This window comes from Mustela putorius, unplaced genomic scaffold (genome assembly GCF_011764305.1).
Source record: "Mustela putorius furo isolate JIRA1106 unplaced genomic scaffold, ASM1176430v1.1 tig00000145_pilon_pilon_pilon, whole genome shotgun sequence".
In the NCBI taxonomy this organism is placed as follows: domain Eukaryota; kingdom Metazoa; phylum Chordata; class Mammalia; order Carnivora; family Mustelidae; genus Mustela; species Mustela putorius.
The window spans coordinates 29239017-29261768 of NW_025421294.1; the positions used below are offsets into that span (position 1 = coordinate 29239017).

Consider the following 22752-nt stretch of genomic DNA (forward strand, 5'->3'; position numbering starts at 1 on the left):
TAAAGTTTAACAAGTGTAGAAGAGCCAAGAGGATTTTAAAACTCAGATTCTAAGGGTTGATTAAACGCCAGCAAATACTATCTGAGCAGGATTCTGTGATTGGTACTTGACTATGTAAATTAGTATTAGGGAAAGAGTATGACTTCTTTCCACCCCTCCCCCATCTCTCATGTTACTGCTGTTGGAATTTTAACTCTGGATTGTGATTGCAAACACATTAAACCTGTGGTTAATTTTTTTAAACTTGGTTCTCTTGGCTTTCCAATACATCCTACTGATTTTATTTATTCATGTGCTTTGCCCACTCTACTACTTGGCTTTCGTTACTTCTGAATACATTTTCTTGACAGAATAAATAGTTCTAGAAGCCAGATAAGGGTGGGGGGAGGAGATGAACTTTATTTAGGTCCTGGTATGTTCAAAATGCTTTATTTCATATTTATTTTTAAAATAATTGTTTAGTTATATATAAAATAATAAATTTAAAGGTTTTTTTTTCCTTTAGCACTTTGAAAAAGTTAATGTGCCATCTCTCACATCCATTGTTGGTAATTAGAAGTCTGGGCTCCTTATAATCCTCAGTCCTTTGTTAAGTAATCTCTTTCTTGTCAGTGGTTAGTTGTTTTGTTTTGTTTGGATTTTTCTTTTTATCCTTGATGCCATGAGGTTTTATTTTGGATTTTCTAATTTTTTGTTTTGTTTTCTTGGGACTTGCAAGCTCTTCTCAAGATTCTCAATGGGAATCTTTATTCCCATTGGTCTTCAGTTATGGGAAATTTATTTTTTGAAAACTGCAGCTCTTAGTGTTGTAGATGTTGGAACTCTGAATCTGTCCATATTATCTCTAAACACTTGTTTCAGACTTTATTTTCACTCTATGCATTTCCAGTTTGATCTTCTAACTCACTGATTCTCCATTTGTCACCATTTGCTGTTCTGCCCTTCATCTTTTAAATTTCTCAATGTAATCGTTGTATTAATTGATTTGGGAGAGGCGTTAGGGTTCAAAACCGATGGCCGAGAAAGAATTCTTGAGACATCTTTGTTGCAAAAAGGTGGTCTTATTAAGGCACAGGGACAGGACCCGTGGGCAGAAAGAGCTGCACTGGAGTCATGAAGAGTGACCCATTGTATACTTCCAAGTTGTGAGGGGGTTTGGGAAAGCATAAGTCACTAAAGACTTTTGGAAGCAAGGTTTCCAGGAGCTTGAGGGGGCTGACTGTTGTTGGGAAGAGGTCACTTACTACTGTCTAATAAAATCTTAATCATGAGACCCTTCAGATATATATTGGTGGGCCATATACTTGTGGGAGAGGAGTGATTGCCACACGTGTCTAGGTGGGGTTTAGAGATAAAGGAAATTTCTAAAGCAATTTTATATGTTAAAGTAGATTTTTAGGGTGGGGGTGGTGTTTAGGATTGCCTTTTCCCATTAGCAAACTGTCAACATCCAGGCAGTTAAGTCCCTAGAGGAATGTCATTCTGCCTGTTTCAAGGACTTGTCAATGGGTAGTAGTAAGGAAATTTAATAATTTCTCTTATGCCTTTGTTTCCCACACCATTAATCATTTCTGAAATCTCAAGTGACGGTTTTTAACAGCCACCCTTGTTTAATAACTTTTCATTTCATGAATGGCAGTCGTTTCCCTTATTGTCTGCTTAGCTCTTTCTTCATGTTTAAAGTCTTCTCTTAGTTGAGTGTGTTTGCATTTTTTTTCAGGAGGTTGATACTCTTCGAGTGATTGAGAACTCACCTTCCTGGTCTGTTCAAGTTGTTTACCCAAAGTGACTTATTTACTGGGTGGAAGAGATATCATCACTTTGGCTTCTCTTTGCCTTCTTTTAGGTGCTTCTATGGTCACTGGTCAAGGCAATGAGTCCATTTACATTTTTACACACAGCTAAATCTGCAGGTCATTTTCTGACCCTTACTTTACCTGTCTGCGTAGGTACAGTTGACAACTCCCTTCTGGGCACACTTTATTCAGACTAAGTCAGAGTCTTAGCTGTGATTTACTAGTCACTGTGGGACTCTTCTCCCATTATCTCCTGCTACACTCCTCATTCAGTGCAGTGACTGGTTTCCTGCACTCTTAAACTGATTTCCTCTTTTCTCAACAAGTCTGTCTGCACTTTTAATAAGCCTACTGTTAAGTGCAAGTATTGATTGAAAGCTGCTCTTTGGTTTTAAAAATGTTACAGTGGGGAGATACACATGTCAGTGTCTCTCCAACCCTCATCTTCTAGTAAAGCTAATGAACTAAGAATGTATGCTTCCCTTATAGTTCCATTTGCCTCACGCAAAGTACTAGTGTAATATACCCAAGGTTACTGTGGTTATATACGACTATTTCCTTTAGGACTTCTGAGACATTTTAGATTGTCTTCATAAAACAGTCTCCAAAGGGTGTTTTTGGGCCTCAGAATCTCTTTTCTTTTTTCTTTTTAAGATTTATTTATTTGACAGAGAGAGTGAGCGAGCACAGCAAGGGGAGCAGGAGAGAGAGAAGCAGGCTCCCCATTGATCAGGGAGCCTGATGCGGAGCTCAGTCCTAAGACCCAAAGTCTTGGCTCCACTTTATATATTAGGTATATTAGTACTTAACATGTTCTTGTAAAGCATTCTAATAAATGTTTTCTCCGTACAAAAATGAAATATTTTAGCTGGATATTGTAGATCATGCCAAAATGCCTTTTGGGCTACCAGCCTTGATACTTCTTTTTCACTAAAAAGTACTGCTCTTGATTGCCTGGATATATTCCTCCAAATCTCTTCTCCCAAACTTAGATGAGTATATGTACACAGAAAACATATAATCATGTTTTTGTGCTTTAAAAAAAATGACTCATATTTATCATGAACGTTACTTTTTTGAGTCAGTACAGCTAGGAGACCTATTCAGATTTGATTTATACAGGTATGCTTTATACCTTCAACTGTCGCACAGTATTCCATAATAGGCTGTAACAACTTAGCCATTCTTGTGATTATTTTTCTTTAATTCAAACTATTATAATGAATGTTCTTACATATTCCTCCTTGCACACCTATATGCTTTTTGGTGATAGATACCCAAAGAGGAACTTTTGAGTCATAGGTTTATGAAGTTAAGTGTAATAAATCTTAATGTTTGCTCTTCAAAGTGGCTACTCCCCAAATCACTCTCCAGAGTGGCTATACCAATTCATAACTTAGTAATTTATGAGAATATTGTTTTCCTCCATAGCCTTGCCCGTATTTGGTGTTATCAAGCTTTCTTTTTGCCAATCCCATGAACATTTATTTGTTTACATTTTTAATTCCCTGGTTGCTGGCAAGATTTAGCAATCTCTTCCAGCAGCTCTCTTCTCCTGCTGCTCTGATTTAAGTGGCCCTGTATGGAGATGGCAGAGCCAAAATACCAAAGTAGTATCTGGGTTTGCATTTAAAGAAGCTGCCCCAAAGTATTGCCTGGACCTGCAGAGAACTTTGAGTCAGAAAAATAGACACTTTTTTGGCTTAAGTCTGCCTGAGACATACAGCAGATCTTAGGTCATTGCTCTTCCCACAAACTTGTAGTAGCTCTCTATTACCTGTAGGATTCAAAATCACAATACTTTGCTTGTCATTGAAGATTATGTTCTACCTCTAGCCTTTTTTTTTTTTTCAAAGATTTTATTTGTTTATTTGACAGACAGAGATCACAAGTAGACAGAGAGGCAGGCAGAGAGAGAGAGAGAGGGAAGCAGGCTCCCCGCTGAGCAGAGAGCCCGATGCGGGACTCGATCCCAGGACCCTGAGATCATGACCTGAGCCGAAGGCAGCGGCTTAACCCACTGAGCCACCCAGGTGCCCTACCTCTAGCCTCTTAATACATCTCTTTCCCTTTATATGTATACAGAGTCTTCAAAAGACTGTGTACTTTTTCGTAATCTGTGTCTATATTCAAGCTGTTAGCCAAGGAACCTTTCCACACCGCAAACTGAACTTTGACACTGGTCCTCATGGACATGTGAGCTCCAGCAGAGCTCAGAAGTTTGGGTATAGGAAATGGATAAGGTAACTGGAAAATAGGAATGTTTGCCAGATCTGGTAGGCTAGAAGGATGACGCGGTTAGTGAATTGACATTGCTCATTAAAGGTAAGCTAATAACTCCCTACTGGGGGTAGAAGGAATAGGAAAAGGGGCAGATAAGCTGAGAGACCGCAGAGAAGGTTTAAGAAATCCAGGATTCCAGGGCGCCTGGGTGGCTTAGTGAGTTAAAGCCTTTGCCTTCGCCTCAGGTCATGATCCCAGGGTCCTGGGATGGAGCCCTGCATGGGGCTCTCTGCTCAGCAGGGAGCCTGATTCCCTCTCTCTGTCTCTGCCTACTTGTGACCTCTGTCTGTCAAATCAATCAATCAATCAATCTTAAAAAAAAAAAAAATCCAGGATTTCTATTGGAGGAAAACTTTCTCCTTTTTGCCTCTTTTGTTATAAAGAAAAGGAGCCGTTAGATGTTAGGAACTTAGTATCAGGAAACAACTAAGTAGGAAAGAGCAATTGATTTATAGTCAGGCTCCTGGATTTTCAGATGCAGTTTTTCCCTGCTTCCTATAGTTATGTGACCTTGGGAAACTTGTATAACTCCTCTGGGCTTTGGTTTCCTAATGTGAAAATTGGGTATAATAATAACATCTACCTTGGCTGGTTGTTTGATGATTAAATGAGATAATCTATGTAAAAAGTATATAGAAGGATATATTTGCTAGCTTACATATTTGGTACATGTGGTGTTTGAGTACTCAAACAGTAGCTGTAGTTGCTATCATTATTCTCATCACATGAAGAGGTTGAAGGGATTCCTATATGTTGATCTAAGTTTCCTTCATGAGGGAGAAAGGAGATACTCTACACTTTTTTTTTCCTTAAGATTTTATTTATTTATTTGACAGAGATCACAAGTAGGCATTGAGGCAGGCAGAGAGGCGGGGGCGGGGGGAAAGCAGGCTCCCTGCTAAGCAGAGAGCCTGATGCAAGGCTCAATCCCAAGGCCCTGGAATCATGACCTGAGCCGAAGGCAGAGGCTTTAACCCACTGAGCTACCTAGGCGCCCTGATACTGTATACTTCTGAATCTCTGTCTGCTCTTCACTGTTAGACTGTGGGGACCCATCTGGTTTTATCTTTGTTACCAGCAGAGTTCCTGGTACAAAGCAGAGTGTAGCAGAGAGTATTAGAATCAGATAGTTCTGAGTTTTAACTCTAACTCCACTAGTTACTTGAGTGAGAGATCTGTGGCTAACTAACAGCTTAATTTTATTGCCTCAGTTTCTCATTTAAGTAGAGATAATCTTACCGTTTAGGGTATAGTCAGGGTGAAGATTTCTCAAAAGTATCATTACCCACCCAATTTGCAGACTTGATCTTCTTCTGGCTTTGGTTCATTGTGTTACGTTGATGGATAACTTCTTTCTCCATGGTCTTAACCTCTGTGGGAATCTTGGGAGTATGGATCATCTCCCACTCCTGATACCTCAGCCAAACATATGACCTTTTAAAACGATTTTCAGTCTTTGTCTTTCATAAACTTCATTCCTAGATGAACGAATTTCTGGTTGAATTCTGTCGAAACGGTAGAAACTAAGTAGATCTTTGAGCTGAGACATAGTCCCATCACTATTTCTGTATTCTTGTAACCAGTTAGAGATACCTCATTGATTTTTCTGCCTTTTTAAAAAATTAATTTATTAAAAAAAAATAAGAGAGAGAGAGAACATGGGGGTAAGAGGCACAGGGAGATGGAGGTAGAGTCTTCTGAAGTTTTTGGTTGCATTATTCTATGTTCATGCACTTTAGGTCAGGTGTGTTATGGTTTTTCCTATCTTCTCTGTTGTTACATATTTTTTTATTTGCTTATTCTGTCACTGGAAAATTTGGTATAAATTGACAGCATAATTGTGGATTCATCTAGTTCTTTTATTGTTGCCATTTTTTGCTTTATATATTTATGCTTAGGTACATATTTATTTAGTGTTGAACCTTTTTTTTTTTTTAAAGATTTTATTTATTTATTTGACAGACAGAGATCACAAGTAGGCAGAGAGGCAGGCAGAGAGAGAGAGAGGGAAGCAGGCTCCCTGCGGAGCAGAGAGCCAGATGCGGGGCTCGATCCCAGGACCCTGAGATCATGACCTGAGCCGAAGGCAGCGGCCTAACCCACTGAGCCACCCAGGCGCCCTAGTGTTGAACATTTTATTATTAAAATATATCCCCTTTTTGTCTCTAATGCTTTTCCCTCAAGTCTACTTCATCTGAAATACAACTACATAATCTTTCTTTTGGTTTATGTTTGCATGGTGTATACTTTTCCTTTTATTTAATGTTTTCCCCTGTGTAAACTTCATAGTTATACACAGTTTTACTATTCTTAAATCAGAGATTACAGTGATATATGCTTCATCTGTGAAGTCTGTTTCTACATTGTCATGGACATTGCAAAGAAAAAGTACTTCAGTAACTTCATTTACTCTTCTCGAGACTTAAATTCTGTTGTTGTATATTGTATTTTAATTCTATATGTGTGTTGGGACATTAATGCTCCTATTTTATGTAGTCAGTATCCATATAGATTTACCGACATACTTCCTCTTTTCATTGGCTTTCCTTTTCTGCATCTAGAAACCTCCATCTGGAATTGTTTCTTTTCTCCCTGTGGATTTCCTTTATTGTAGGTCTTCTGGAGAGTATTTGTTTTCATTTTTATTTTTCTGAAAATGTCTTTATTTTGCCTTTTTTCCAAGGACTCTTCTTGCTGGGTATAGAATTTTAGCTCTTGGAGATGTCACTTCATTCTCTTGTGCCTTTCAAATTTCTTTTGAGAGTTCAGCCATCAGTTTAATTTTGCTTTTTGTCCAAGTGGTCTTTTTATTTTTTATTTTTTTCTGACTGCTTTTAAGACTTCTCTTTATCTTTTTTCCTTGCCCACTAGTTTCACCTTAGTTAACATAGGTATGGTTTTGTAATATATCTTTTTGGGCATTTTTAAAAATTTTTATTTATTTATTTGACGGGGGGGGGGGAGGGGAGGAGAGAAAGAGGCAGAGAGAGACCAGGACCCAAGCTGAAGGCAGAAAGAGGCTTAACCCACTGAGCCACCCAGGCGCTCCTTGTTGGTCATTCTTAAAGCCACTTGATCCCTGACTTTTCAATTTTTTTCAGTTTGGAAAAATGCTCAGCCATTATCTTCTATGCCTTAGTCTCTCTTTTTCTATGACTCTGATTATTCAGGTATTACCTTCTCACTGTATCTCCTATGGTTCTTGTCCATTCTCTCCCAGCTTCATTCTTTTTTACTTTGATGCTTCATTCTGGATATTTTTTCAGGCCAATCTTTACTAATTTTCTTCTTAGCTCTGTCAAATCTATTGAGTCCACGTTTGACTTTTTAATTCCTTAACTTTACTTTCCAGTTCTATAATTTGCATTTTATCCTTTGTTAATTATTCTTTGCTAAAGTTCTTGTCTTTTTCTTTGTAGAGTTAACCCTTGAACAACATGGGTTAGGACCACTGGTCCCCTGCACAGTCAAAAATCCATGTGTAACTTTTGAGTCCACAAAAACTTAAGTACTAATAGCCTACTGTTGACTGGAAGCCTTACCAATAACATAGTCAATTAAGAAATATTTTGTAAAATATTTTAAAAAGATATATTTTATATGTTATATGTATTATATACTGTATTGTTATAATAAAGTAAGCTAGAGGAAAGAAAACATGAATAAAATCTAAGGAAAATATATTTAGTGTAGTGTATTTAAAAAGAATCCACATGTAACTGGACCCAGGCATAAGTGGAGCCATACAGGTCAAACCTGTGTTTTTCAGGGTTCAGTTGCCTGTATCATGTATTGCTATATTGGAAAACATACGGCCAGTGAGCTGTATGAACTGTGAGCCAAGAATGATTTTTACATTTTTAAAGCGTTATTTAAAAAAAAAAAAAAGAAGTATCTACAGAGATTATATGTTGCCTGCACAAGTATCAAATATATGTTCTTTGGTCTTTTAAAGAAAATATTTGCCTACCCTTGCTATGTATATTAAAAACAGTCATTTTATAATCTGATTATTCTGTTATTTGAAGGTTCTTCATTCTTTTCTAAAGTGTATTATTTCTCTTAGTTTTCATCAGTGCTGTCTTGTCTTCTCATTTGCCTGTTTTTATTTGAGCAATGGCTTCGTATGTGCAAAATATTTTAAATAATTTGAGACCTAGTATGATTTTTTTCCTGTGGTAAGGATTCCTATTTGCTTCCAGTAGTTGACTGGAAGTACTAGTAAACCTGTATAATCTTAATACAACAGCAGGGATTTATATTATTCTAAAATAGGCATCAATTTACTTTTGGATCACAGTCGTTCCTAGAGTATAATGTTCTTTCCAGACTCCCAGTCCAAAGGATGGTCTTTCCATTCTAGGCCTTGGAATATAACTTCTGTCTCTTTTAACCAGTGACTGTTGAAGTGCATCTGAGTCTCTTCCTCTCCCTTTTTAAGAATCAGCAAAACCAGGGCACCTGCATGGCTCAGTGGGTTAAGCGTCTGCCTTTGGTTCTGGTCATGATCTCAGGGTCCTGGGATCGAGCCCTTCCTCCAGCTCTCTGCTCAGCAGGGAGCCAGCTTCTCTGTCAAATAAATAAATAAAATCTTAAAAAAAAAAAAAAGCATCAGCAAAACCTTACAGGCCAGATTATGTGTGTATATTCCACCTTTTCTGTTTATCTTAGTTACAACATTTATCTGAGTTAGATAACCTACCCTTATTGGCAGAGGAATGTGTGATGTCATTTCTGTGTACAGTTTGTTTGTTTTTAGGAAGGGAAGGGAAGGGTCAGAAGGAGAGAGACTCTTAAGCAGACTCCCTGCTGGGCATGGAGCCTGATGCAGGGCTAATTCTCATGACCCTGAGATCCTGACTTGAGCTGAAATCATGAGTCAGACACTTAACCGACTGAGCCACCCAGGGATCCCTCTGTGTTTGGTTTTTATAAATATAGTGACTACTCTTAAGATAAAAGAACTCAGACTTCTCCATTTTTCCTTTAGGGTTTATTTAGTTTTTACTATGTTCATCTTCAACATTCTCTTGCACTAAAACAATGAGAACCTCTGTTTTAAAAAGTAAATTCATTTCTCTTAATGTTCCTGCATGGCAAGTTGCAGAGAAATTATTTGGAAAGTATATCACCATGACTCCTATTTAAAACGTTCTCTCACTACTCTGGAGTGCAGTCATGTGTTTCCTACTGTAATTCTTAGAGCATTGATTTTGTGAGTTTTTTTTTGTTATTGTTGTTCTGGTTTATTTTTGGTATGAATGATATTATAAAACCTGTACCCCTATAAAAGTGTGACCATACTAAAGATGGTGTGATAGTATCATATCCTTCTTGTGTCTCTTGTATCCCTTTACCTAGCATAGACATTAATTAAGTCATCATAATTACTAACAAATCTTTTAGGAGCCAACTACATACTACTACAGTATCATGTGAAAAGAGCTCTACAGAGTTTTTGAAATTTGGAATGCAATCAACTTTTCCTAAGTCTTACTACCAAGTGCTGTACTTTAACAGGAGATACTGCTTTTCTTTTTCTTTCTTTTTTTTTTTTTTTCATATGAATAACCATTTTATGTTGGGGTGTGTGTTTGTGTGGGTGTGTGTGTAGTGCATTCTGGACAGTTGAAGGTGGCAATAGCTGATAGTTTCATTTGGAGAAAAAGAGGGGCCAAGTGTTTCCAATGAAATACCAATGAAATACCATTACCAATGAAAATGTCTCCTGAAATCTACACAGTGGAATTCCACTCTAGGCTTGAGTAACAGTGTCAGAGTACTAATTTGGTTCTTATAATTTCCTAAGATTTTTCATAAAAGTGGAAAATTTAAGTGAGAAATGAAATTGCCCAGCAATGTACATAAAACAAATATTTGTTACAGAAGTTACAACTTGTTAAGAACTCATTTTTTTATTAAAAAAAAAAATCAAGTATTTTTATTCCAGTGTAGTTAATATACAGTGCTCTGCTTCAGGTGTACAGTATAGTGATTCAGTAATTCTATGCATTCCTCACCAACGCTGATAAAAAGGTAGTGTTTGATGTTTAGAATATCTTAAGTTATTTTTCTTCTGCAGCTTCCGGCCGATCTTACCAAGATGCACATCACAGACAACCCTCATCCACAGGTGACTCATGTGTCTTCTAGTCAGTCCGGTTGTAGCATCGCCAGTGACTCTGGGAGCAGCAGTTTATCTGATATCTATCAGGTAATATCTTAGGAGTTTGTATGCTGTGCCTGTGGCTTTGTTATTCTGCCGATAATCCGTGCTTGTGCTTTAGGTGGTCACGTATCTTTTAATTTAAGGGTATGAAATTCAGGCAGAATGTCTTTGGGAAAATACACTTTATTTATTATTTCATATTTGCAAGCTTAATTAAAGAAGCAATCTTTTGAGTGTGATTAGATATGGTTCAGGAATATATGAATATAATGTTCTTTTTAATGTCTTTAGTCCAAGGGAATTCATTATATATGATACTTGCTTTGTTAAAAAATAGTTCTTGAAACAAATTAATTTAGACTTACAAAAAGGGTGTTTTTTTATAATGGAGTGTTTTGTAAGTAGTCTTAAAAGAGTAACTTTTTCTTTTTTTAAGTTTTTATTTAAATCCTAGATAGTTATGATTGTTTTTCATTGTAAAGGGTCTGTTGAATTTTCTAGTATACCCCCTTAAAAAAGAGGAAACAGGTAAAATTAATTTGAATAATGTGTTTTATTTAGCATAATATATCCAAATATTATCATTTCAGCACACAGTTTAAAATTATGAGTTAAATTTTTAAAATTCTGGCTTCCAAAGACAGTATAAAATTATTTTAATAAAAATCCAAAGCAAACATGTACATGTAAAAATTAGTATCAAAATTAATTTACTAGCTGGTATTTTTAAAAAGATTTTATTTATTTGAGAGAGAGACAGAGAAGGGCTTGCCCCAACATTCAGAAAGCCTACATGCCTTTCTAGGCTGCCAGTTGCTAGTAGAGTTCCAGGTGGAATGTTGGGGGATTCTCTTGGGCTTGTTGTGGCCAGTGGCTCCATGGTAACTGGGCAGACCTAATCGTGGATCAGTGCCATGGAGGAGCTGAGATCCTCTGGGGAGCTTAGCTTTGAGCTGATCGTTGATGTGGTGGAATTGCCTGATGACCTGAGTCCACAGCCGACTTTCCAGAGCCACTTGGAATGCAGCATTCCTACTCCCTGCTTTGGTGACTCTGTAGCAGGCCAAGCAGGACACAAGATGGAACAGCAAGAGTCCACCAGCCCAGGCTGTGGCCCTCGCCCCAAGGTGCTAGGCGGTGCATGCACAGTATGGGGGGTGTGGGAGTCTCCCATAGGCAGAATTTAATATAACCTTACTGTACATTTCCGTTCAGACCAGCCACAGTTTAAGTGACAGGTGGCAGGTGGCTACCACATATTACTTGTCTTTTGAAACAGAGTTATTTTTGCTCATGGAAAACATTTTGGGCTGTGGGTCTACTGAATTATTTTCAGATGGTTTAGGAAAATCCGCATTCCTTTCAAGGGAAGTTTGTAGGCAGAGAAAAAATGGAAAAAAGCCTCCATTTTTGGATTATGCATAGCTTTTCTCCACAAGGTCATTGCTGTGGCCATCTACATCTCCCTGTTTAGCATTTTATAGTAGACAGAACAAGGAATTCTTCTTGTTCACCATTTTGTACGAGATGGAACAAGTGACTTTTTAAAAGTACACTTAAAAAGTACGTTGACTCTGGAGCCTCTCAGAGTATTGCATTCCTGGTATGGTGCCCCTCCCCAAAGGAATTGTCATGTGGAAGAAGTAAGGATGCTTACATACCAAAAAGCCAAAGTAGAGCTGTAGCTCCTCTGGATTCTTTGTTTTTTTTTTTAAGAAAGGATTGATCCTGGATTAATGTAGTTCAGGGTTGAGACTATAGATTTCTCATAGTGGAAATGTCTAGACGTTGCTAGGAGAAAACATGCAGCAGAGATGAGGTTATGTTAAGTTCTAGGTATCTCATCTCGTTAGTATATCCATTTCTAAACCAGATGTTACCACCTTTTTGGAGCAAGGAACAGAGCCTTAGGTGGTTGTAAGAGGAAGAACAAAAGGTTAGTGCACAGATTGAGATCAGGGTCACATGGAAAGGCCAGTGCTTTACTCTGCACCAGATGATGGGCTATATAGAGCAGTGTCTGATGTCTTTGCAAGATCCTGGAGAAGCTTCTGAAGCACTGTACTTAATGTAATATCTATAGCATGTCTGTATAGTGTATAGCATGTCTTCCTACTGGTTTGTCCACCTGAGGCTGAGGCTGGAGCACATCTACTGGTAGTCGGAAGTCTTCTGCTATAGAATTATGGCCTTGTATATAGGAGCCCTGCTCCAACCTTCTGCAGGTTTTCTTGCCTTACTAACACTTTGTACAGCTCATTTTACCTATTTATTTATTTATTTATCTATCTATCTAATTTATTTATTTATTTGACAGAAATCACAAGCAGACAGAGAGGCAGGCAGGCAGAGAGAGGGAAGCAGACTCCCTGCTGAGCAAGGAGCCTGATGTGGTACTTGATCCCAAGACCCTGAGATCGTGACCTGAGCAAAAGGGAGAGGCTTAACCCACTGAGCCACCCAGGCGCCCCTCATTCTGCCTTTAAAGAGTCCTTTTAACATTGGATAAACTGTGGATAAGTAAGCTTGCCAGCTGTCCTACATGTTACAGGACTGTCTCCGTTACAAAGTGAAGAAGGCACCATGTCATATCCCAGAAACCTGAAAGTTACTATTGACTCTTCTCCTTTGAGCATAACTTCCAGTACCAAGTTATGCTCATTCTGTTTCCTACATCATTAGTTGTGTTTGTTTTTATTATATTTTTTTATGTTAACTGAGGTATAATTGACATAGAATAAAATTCATCCTCAGCAGTATAGCCATGAAAACAGAACATTTCCATGACCTCAGAAAGTACTGTTTGCCCCCTTATAGTCAGTATCTTCTGATCCTCAGACCCTGGCAACCACTAATCTGTTTTCTGCCTTTACAATTTTGCATTTTCCAAAGGCCACATAAATTGAGTCATGCAGTTTGGGGTTTTTGCAGGGAGGGTGGTTTGGGGGCCATATAGTTTAAACATGACATAAGTAAAATGTAATCAGTAAGATAAAAGTTGGTGTTAATTATTTTAGGAGGACTTAATAGATAAAAGAAGCAAAAATAATGAAATCTAGAACCAAAACAGGAATTCAGAAATTTAAAGGAGATAGTTTTAATACTAAACTCAAAATGTAAAAAGGTAAGATTAAAAATTTTAAGGATGGCCAAAGAAGGTAAAAATCCTCAAACCTGGGCTTAGGTTAAGCTTAGGTGAATAGCCAATGGATAGAAACCATTTATGTTAAAAACAGTTGGAAACAGAAGAAACCAATATCTGAAATAAATACACATACACACATAATTACATGTATTTTATACTTGTATACGTGGAATGTAAATGTGAATTAAAGAGGACCAAATGATAGTAATGTTTTCTATTAGTAGTAAGTTTGTGGATAGTTTTTATTATGTTACCTTAGCTTTTCTTATTTTTTTTCTCAGTGAACATTAGTATTTCTGTATTTAACACATTTTTAAGGAGGATATAAATATAGTTACTGTTAAAAATAAAAGTTGAATAAAATTGTGGGAAAAGCTTTAAGTTAAAATTACTAAATTGTAGGGACGCCTGGGTGGCTCAGTTGGTTAAGCAGCTGCCTTCGGCTCAGGTCATGATCCCAGCGTCCAGGGATCGAGTCCCACATCGGGCTCCTTGCTCCGCAGGGAGCCTGCTTCTCCCTCTGACTCTTCCTTCCACTCTGTCTGCCTGTGCTCTCACTCGCTCTCTCTCTGACAAATAAATAAATAAAATCTTTAAAAAAAAAAAAAAAAAATTACTAAATTGTAAAAGAAATAAGAACAGAATAAAAACAGATTGAAAAAATATATCCCCCCAAATGCAGAATATCAAGATTTACAATTAAAACACAGATAAGGGGGTATCCGTGTGGCTGAGTAGGTTAAGCATGTGCCTTCAGCTTAAGTCATGATCTCAGGATCCTGGGATGGAGCCCTGCATTGCGCTTCCTGCTTAGCGCTGAGCCTGCTTCTCCCTCCACCTCTCCCTCTGCCATACCCCCTGCCATACTCCCTGCTTGTTCTCTTTCTCAAGTAAACAAATTAAAAACTCTTTAAAAAAAAAAAAAACAGATATAGTAAAAAACACCAACCAAATAGTGTGTGTCTATCCAGTCACATCCTATAACAAAGGGAAGAGGAATATCAATACTGGACCTTAGTCTTTCTCTTGACCTCCAGCCTCCTTTGGAGTACTTACTCAAGCTATGAATACACCGTTTAGTTACAGGTGGACATTGCCTGTGTATGTATACCTTGACCAGTGACAGATGAGGTAGTTTGGTCATCCAAATTTTGGCACTTCATAGATTTTAAAAGCAAACACCTAATCTGGTCATGGCTTCTAACACTATAAGCAAACCCTTGTGAAATAATGCAAGTATTTTTAATTTGGAGGTTTGAGGGGAAGAGAGAAGAGAGTTGAATAATTTTCTTAACAAGAAAATTATTGACACCATTTTATATGGCCAAATGTGTGGCTGTGCTCTGCATTTCCTCCTTGAGAGTTTTCATGTTTAAAAATAAAAGTCCTGGGGCGCCTCGGTGGCTCAGTGGGTTAAAGCCTCTGCCTTCGGCTCAGGTCATGATCCCAGTGTCCTGGGATGGAGCCCCACATCGAGCTCTCTGCTCAGCAGGGAGCCTGCTTCCTCTTTCTCTGCCTGCCTCTCTGCCTACTTGTGATCTCTGTTTGTCAAATAAATAAATAAAATCTTTAAAAAAAAAAAAAAAAAGCACACACACAAAAAAACCCACTTACCACAGTCTGGATAAAATGCAAGTAATCTTTTGGTATGAATATGTTTCTAATCAGATTAGCTTAGAATTTAGCTAAATTTATATATTAAGATTCTAGATTGTTCTTGGATCAGATATTTTATGTATCCTCAAAGAGTACTCTAGATAAGGAGTGCTTCTTTCTGAGTACTACTTCTATATATTTCAGTCTGTTTATACCAGCAAGAGCTGGAATATTATTAAATAAAGCATTAATTTAATATATTTATTTATTATTAACTTACATTTTAGAAACCTGAGGCATATATTCATCCCCTGTCATCTTTTTTAGTTTCTTTGTGGGAAGTAAAACATGCTAAAAAATCCCATTGCTTCTGTTACTATCTCTATGGCAGCATGAATCCTTAATTCATACCTCTACTGCCAGTCTCTCTATAACTGGTGCCGCATCTCCACTAGGTGGTTCATTTGACACCTTAGCTAGCTTTGTCATACCACGTTTCCTTCTACTTTAATATTTCTGTCAGAAGTATCCTTGTCCTGGTCAGAATTTCACTTACCTTTTGGCTACTCCTATTTTAACATAGGGTGGATCTCACGACCCTGAGATGATGAACTGAGCCAAAATCTAGAGTCAGTCACTTAATGGACTGAGCTACCCAGGTGCCCTTACTCCCATTTTTTAAACCCCCACATGAGATAAATTACAAGAATGGTGTGACCTTACTCATACATTTTAAAAGTTTCAGTGCTTCACTGTTCCCCACTTGAACATTCTAGATTCTGGTCCATGACAAAATACATGTGTTACTCCCTGAACATGTTTGCTTTGTCCTAGCCTTGTGTTTTGGTTGTGCTCTTCTATCTGCAGTTTCACCTTGATGACATTTTCATATCATTTCTCAATGTCTTAGAACCCCACAGCAGTTTTTCTGTGGATTATGAATAGAAAATTTGTACAGGCAGGGTTTGTTTCTTATTTATGCTGAGTTAAGCACACTCTTGGCATTTAGGAGGTAATCTAGAATTTTTTTTTTTTTTTAGTTACACTTGAAAGTAGAAACCAATATCGTTCCTCACGAAAGTGCAGAGGATCACTAGTAATTAAAGCTTGATTATTATCCAGGACAAAGAAGACTTTATAAGGCTTTAATTAAACTGCATGACCTATTGCAGAGAATATGGAATGGACTATTCTGGATAGTATTACCATGAAGGATTAATTTTACAGCCTTCTTGCCCCGGCCAAAGAGAGAGGAAACATAAGGCCTAAGTGGTACATGTAAAAGGTTGAATGAAGTACTCAAAATAGGAATGCAAAAAAGAGAAGCACTGAAAGTTAAAGGTTAATATTAGGCTTAATATATTTCTCTAAACTTGAAAATGTGGTTTCTGTAAGTTTGTGTAACTTTTCATTCCAACCTGTAGTTCCCCTCATTCTTTATCTTGATGCAAACAGGAAAAGGATATCCTCTGGTGCTTTATTTGGGGAAGGCAGAGTCATCAGAAAAATCACCTCAGACTGTCTGCCTCACCAAATTATAGTTACACATAAACGCAGAGATACTTTATACTGCAGGAAAGGAAAAACACAAGTTTAATGAACTTGCCTTATTAACTGCTTCACCAAAATACCTTTTTTCCCCACCCCGAACTTAATTTATTATAATCTTCTTGAGGGTCTGCTGGAATCCAAGTGCTGGGGTAAAGTAATTAAAAGACCAGGAATGATCTTCTCTGTACCATGTCTTAACAAATGTGACATATCTGTTGATCTACATTTTTTTTTGTAACAACAGTTGATGTTATCTTATTAGTCTCTCAGACTCTTTTAAATTTTCTTTATGGCCTTACTCTTTCTTTGCTTCAGTTGGGGTACTTTTTATTGCCACCCTTCACATTACTCTTATTGCTTACATTTCTTTACTTAGATTTCCCATTTTCACTCTGCTTATGTTTGGTTTTCTTTTAAATCTTAGAACTTACTTATAACATTGGGAGTTCATGTCTCCTAATTCCATTCTTTCATTCCTGGGTCTCTTTATATTGATTGATTTTTCTCTGGTTATGTATCATATTTCCCTCTTTCATCTATCAAGTTTTTATTGTATGCTGGACATTGTGAATACTACATTAAAAAAAGAAATTCTTATCCGGTTGTTAGAGAATTAAACTCTGCCAACAAACTGCATCCTCAGAAATATCATGCAGTGACTTCTTGTCTTGATGGTTGTTATATCTACCTTCACCCTCAAAGACCTGACTTGCCTTTGCTAAGTCAAGGAATTAGACCTTGGATTCTATATAGCTTGTTTTATTTACTTATTTTTTAATTATAAAATCCTTTTAAAATTCCTAGCATGTTTTTGGCTACTCTTTCTTCACTATTTTTAATTCTTATTTTGCTACCTTATACATCTTGTATACTTTTAACATTTTAATAGTTTAATATGTTCCCTTAAATGATATTCATCTGTTTTCTTTTTATTGTACTTTGACAAAAGTACAGTTAAAGAAGATATTTATAAGGATAGACTATAGTCTTTCCTTTGCAGATTTCCTTAAAAGATCTCTAGGACGCCTGCGTGGCCCAGCCCTTAAGCATCTCCCTGAGGTCATGATCGCAAGGTCCTGAGTTCGAGCCCTGTGTCAGGCTCCCCACTCAGTGGGGATCCAACTTCTCCCTTTTCCTCTGCCTGCTGCTCCTCCTTCTTGTGCTCTCTCTCTGTCAAATGAATAAATAAAACCTTAAAAAAAAGAAAAAGATTTCTAAAAGTTCCTTTAGTACCCTCTCACAATCCCTACCCATGATTTCCATTCTCTCTAAAGAATTTTCCTCTTAAGTGTCTTCACTTCTCACACAGATGACAATAAACCTTGCCTGTTGTCCTCATAACTGACTTGAATCTTGCTTATTTTTGCTGTGAGCCATCTTTTTATCAGATATAATCTAAAAGGTTTGGAGACTGTGTTGAAATAGTCTGGGTCATGGTCTGAAAACTTGAAATCATGTTGAAGACATTGGTTTAAGAACCCACATATGTAAAATAGATTGTCCTTAAATTTTTGATAAAGTGGAAAAAGGCTACTCTGGGGGTGAGCTTCTCTATTCTGAAAAATTAAACTATAGAGGAAGTTGCAGAGAGTATTGCTTTTTTGTTTTTAACACTAGTTTCTTGGATTAAAATCCATGTATGTAAATAAATGAGGTTTTTGAAAGTCATGTTAGTATGTGTACATTTAAATATAAACTATTCTTTTAAAAGAAATAATAACCTGCTATAACAAGTTTGTGGTTCTAAGGATGTGTTATTCAGAAGTGACGCCACTTAAACCCTAAAGTTCTGTGTCCAGAAAGCAAATGCAATTTTAGCGTCAAGGAACCTAGTTGCTTGCAGGTGTGTGCCCCTGTCTTCCTTATTTGCGTAGTCCTCTGGCACCTTGGAGCTTACTTCAGTATGTCCCAAATATTTATTATTTCATTATTTTCTATTATTGAAATTTAAATTTGTAGTTTCTGAAAAATCTGCTAGTTCCTTTACAGATATATGAGACCAATGTATTTCCAAAGTTGAGGTTGCAAGTATAAGCTTATTTTAGACATTGGCTATAATAATCTCAGCTCTTCTTTGCACAGTTAGATTCAACAGAAGGGTATTGGGGTGTTATGATTGTTTTCATTACTTCACAATTGGTCTGTTTTAGTCCTTTTCATTTTTACACTTTGGTTCTTAATTTACATGGTTGCCTATCTTACTGAACTCTAAATCTTTGTGGTGAAAGAATATCTTATTTGCAACATCCAGCACAGACTAATAGATATTCATAAAATGAATGTTGCTAAACTGTCTCCTGTACTTCATGTTTTAGGAGCTGTTACACTTCTAAAAAATAAATGTGTTATTTGGGAAACCGGTATTAATCCAGGTGTTTACATCTCTTGACCATTTTGTGAACTTACTGGCTCAGATTTATCATCTGGATGTCACCATGAGCCTGTATTTTGGGGCAGAGAGAAGCCTTTTATAAATACTGTTTTGTTTCTGATAGAACATAGTGTTGGCTGTCTTTTGTAGTGTTAGGAAGGAGTAGTTTTGATTAATTCAGGCTGTGTCATACAATTTTTATAACATAATCGATCAAGATTTCTTTTTGTAGGCTACGGAAAGTGAAGTAGGAGATGTAGATTTAACACGTCTTCCAGAAGGACCTGTTGATTCTGAAGATGAAGAAGAGGAAGATGAAGAGATTGATCGAACAGATCCACTGCAGGGACGAGATCTTGTTCGAGAATGTCTTGAGAAAGAACCTGCAGACAAAACTGATGATGATATTGGTAAAAAAAAATATATATCTGTTCATAATAAGAATTTTATAGTTTAATTTATATATAGTTAACCTCTTGCTGCATAACAAAATACCTGAAGCTTAGTGGCTTAAAATAACATGTTTATTTTCTCATAGTTTTTGTGGGTCAAGTATTCACGAGCACCCTAGCCGAGTGGTTCTGGCTCAGTTTCTCATGAAGTTTTAGTCAGTTATCTGAGGCTTCACTGGGCTGAGCTAGAGGATATGTTTCCAAGATGGCTACTCATATGGCTTTTAGTAGAAGACCTCAGTTCCTGCTTTGTGGGCCTTTCCATAGGCTCTTTAATATCTCACAACATGGCAGTTGGTGCCCCCAAATCAAGTAATCCAAGGGAGAGTAAGGCAGATGCCACATTATCTTTTATGATTTGGTCTCAAGAGTGTCACACAGAATAACCGTGATGTAATGTGGGAGGGAATTGTACAGGATCATGAATAACGAGATTTGGAGCCATTTTGGAGGCTAGCTACCCCAATTTGAGGGTTTGGAAGATACAGCTATTGGTATACTGTTGACCAAATAACAGTTGTCCTTTATAGGGAAAGTTCATCTTAAACTGACTGCACAGCTTGCATAGGGTTGCACATGAAACAGTCAGGGGAAGGGGATGCCTGCTTAGCGAGGTAGATCATCTGAATCAACATTGGTGATTACTGGGGTGATAGATGTCACAAGCAGATAGCCCTCATATTCTGGCTGCTCTCAGTTATAAAACAAAAGCTTGACTACAGTAAAGTAATTTCCCTCTTCATGTCCATAAGATATTTACTATCCAGTACAACAGTGTCTGATGTCTAACTTTTTAAAAATTTTCCAGATATTATCAAAAGTCATCTTTTTACTTGTCTAGCTTGAGGGGAAGAAAAAATAAATTGTGTTGTGTGTGTGTGTGTGTGTGTATAATTTTTTGATCAAAGTTTATGAATTTTCCCTTTCTGTATTTCTTATAGAACTCATCACTTTGGGGAGGCTGAATAATAATAAAGATGCTAATGTTTTCTTTAAGAACAGGATTATTTAGTGTCATTATATATTGTTATGATTCAATTAAGATTTTATCCTAGATTTCCCTTTCATAATAGCCATATAGCTTATCATTCAAATCAGAAGATGCTACTACCAAAAATCATAATCTCTGTGAGTAAAGATGAGTATATTTGAACATTCCTTGCCATTCTAATGACATAATACAGTTCACTAACTTATATTTTTAGACTCATGAATAGTATCGGGACAGAAACTGAAAGTGCATTTTTTTTTTTAAGATTTTATTTATTTATTTGACAAAGATCACAAGTAGGCAGAGAGGCAGGCAGAGAGAGAGGAGGAAGCAGGTTCCCTGCTGAGCAGAGAGCCCAATGCCAGGCTCGATCCCAGGACCCTGGGATCACAACCTGAGCTGAAGGCAGAGGCTTAACCCACTGGGCTGCCCAGGCACCCCTGAAAGTGCATTTTTAATGATAAAGAATTGTATACTGTGTTCTTTTCACAGTTTTTAAAAAATTGAAATATAATTATGTCCCAGTTATCTGGGTAGATAGGACCTTAGAATTAATTCTTTTACATCTCTTAGCTGACTGCTTGTATATGTGTTTCTCCCTTAATATTTATTTTATTACTCATGTATCTGTACCAGTAATGTTGGCCTAAGGCAAGCACTCATAAACATTAGTTGATTATAAAGAGTTACCTTGCAGCTGATTCAACAGTTGGGAATTAGAATTCAAATTTGTTGCCCTTCATTGCTTAATTGTTGAAATTTATTTTTTTAACTCTATTCCAGTAAAAACTAGACAAAAGACTTTTTTGCTAATCTGTTAGATGGAAAGATGTCACTAACTTAACTACCGTGGAATGATAGAGTAGGAAAATTAGCCTCGTTTCAGTCTGGGTTTCTGGTACTCTCTGGAGGTTGTGAATTCTTGGTATCTTCCAATATGCCTATTTTTGTGTGTGTGATTCTGAAATATCTATTAAATCATTGTGTGTGTGTGTGTGTGTGTGTTTCTTTAACCAGCAGTCATCTTGCCCCTTGTTTCCTCAGTGTTAGCAACATAAATTCATAGGTTGATTAGGAAATTGGGTATTCAATTCTAGATTTTATTGGATCTTTAAAGTGTAACCTTTAATGGTGTCTATACCAAAATTGCCTTTTTTTTTTTTTGATAGAACAATTAATGGAGTTTATGCACCAGCTTCCTGCTTTTGCAAACATGACCATGTCTGTAAGGAGAGAACTCTGCACAGTGATGATTTTTGAAGTGGTCGAACAGGCTGGAGCTATTATTCTTGAAGATGGGCAAGAGGTAGGGTTGCATATTAATGTTGCATATTATTTAGTATGGCAGCTAATTTTTAGAATGATTTAATTTCCATAAACTTATGTAAATCTTTACTTTTTTTTATATGAATGCTGAGTTTGGGTTTGTTACAGTTTCTGAAGATGCAGGTTTTTATTTTTGTTTTTGCTTTGCTTTGTCTTAATTTTTATTTCCCAGCAGTGAACTAGTATAGAATAGATGTTCAATAAATAATGTCCATTGACCCAGATTTGTTTCTCTCAAGTTGTAATGCTTTTAAAAAAAAATTCTTAATCATTCTGTTTGTATATTTATGTCATTATTTAAAATATTTGTTATTTACTTACTCTCCTTATCCATTTTTTATGTTATACATTAAAAGAAGTAAAATGTATTGATATCTATGCCTCCTGGTAGAGTCCTGTCAGTTGAGACATTTATGTGGTGGCAGTTCTATATTAAGAAATGTTTGGCTGGTAACTTTGTGTGGGTAAAGGGAAGATGCAGAGGAATTACTGCTGTTAGGAATTTCTTCAGTTTTTCTTATCAAACTGATAAAAATTAATGCTGACATATCAGCCAATGAGAATTGTCATATACTGCTAAAAGGACATATACTGCTAAAATAACATTTCTGGAAAGTCATTTAGAAATTTTTAACATGGGCCTTGAAGAATTAACAGTCTATCCTGTTTCACTCATCTTGAGTGTCTTGGTTCAGTACATAATATAAAACTCAGTTATGCCAAAAGATGTTCATTGCAACATATTTATAATAAAAATTGGAAATGACTAAAATGTAATTCTGTAATCAATGGTTAAGTAATTATTATATGCCTGCAAAAGTAATAATATGTAGGCATTCAAGTTATTTTAAAATTTGATGGCCTCTCTTTGAAGGCAGGGGCCTTATCTTTAGCTTTATTTACATGTTTTTCCCCATATCCTAAACATCTGGCACATAGGATATACTCAAGAAAAAAGTTTCATGAACAAATGAATTTACTATTAAGTTTTCTTAAAAGGCAAAACAGTCTACTAACTGTTTCAGCAGTTTAAAGTAATATAAACCTGGAGAAACTAAACTTCTAACAACTG

At 36.7% G+C, this 22752-nt stretch overlaps 1 protein-coding gene across 8 annotated transcripts in view; it reads left to right on the forward strand.

Annotated features, from left to right (window-relative positions):
- The window catches only part of RAPGEF6 (Rap guanine nucleotide exchange factor 6), a 194972-nt gene that overhangs the window by 88135 nt on the left and 84085 nt on the right, over nucleotides 1–22752 (forward strand). For all 8 annotated transcript variants that reach the window (XR_006605373.1, XM_004737410.3, XM_004737414.3 and 5 more), the window contains 3 exons: nucleotides 10162–10293; nucleotides 19144–19321; nucleotides 21524–21660. Coding sequence is in view for 7 of the 8 variants with exons in the window: in XM_004737410.3 (XP_004737467.1) it covers nucleotides 10162–10293; nucleotides 19144–19321; nucleotides 21524–21660 (447 nt within the window). In the remaining variant the exon portion in view is untranslated. The remainder of the gene's footprint in view (nucleotides 1–10161; nucleotides 10294–19143; nucleotides 19322–21523; nucleotides 21661–22752) is intronic.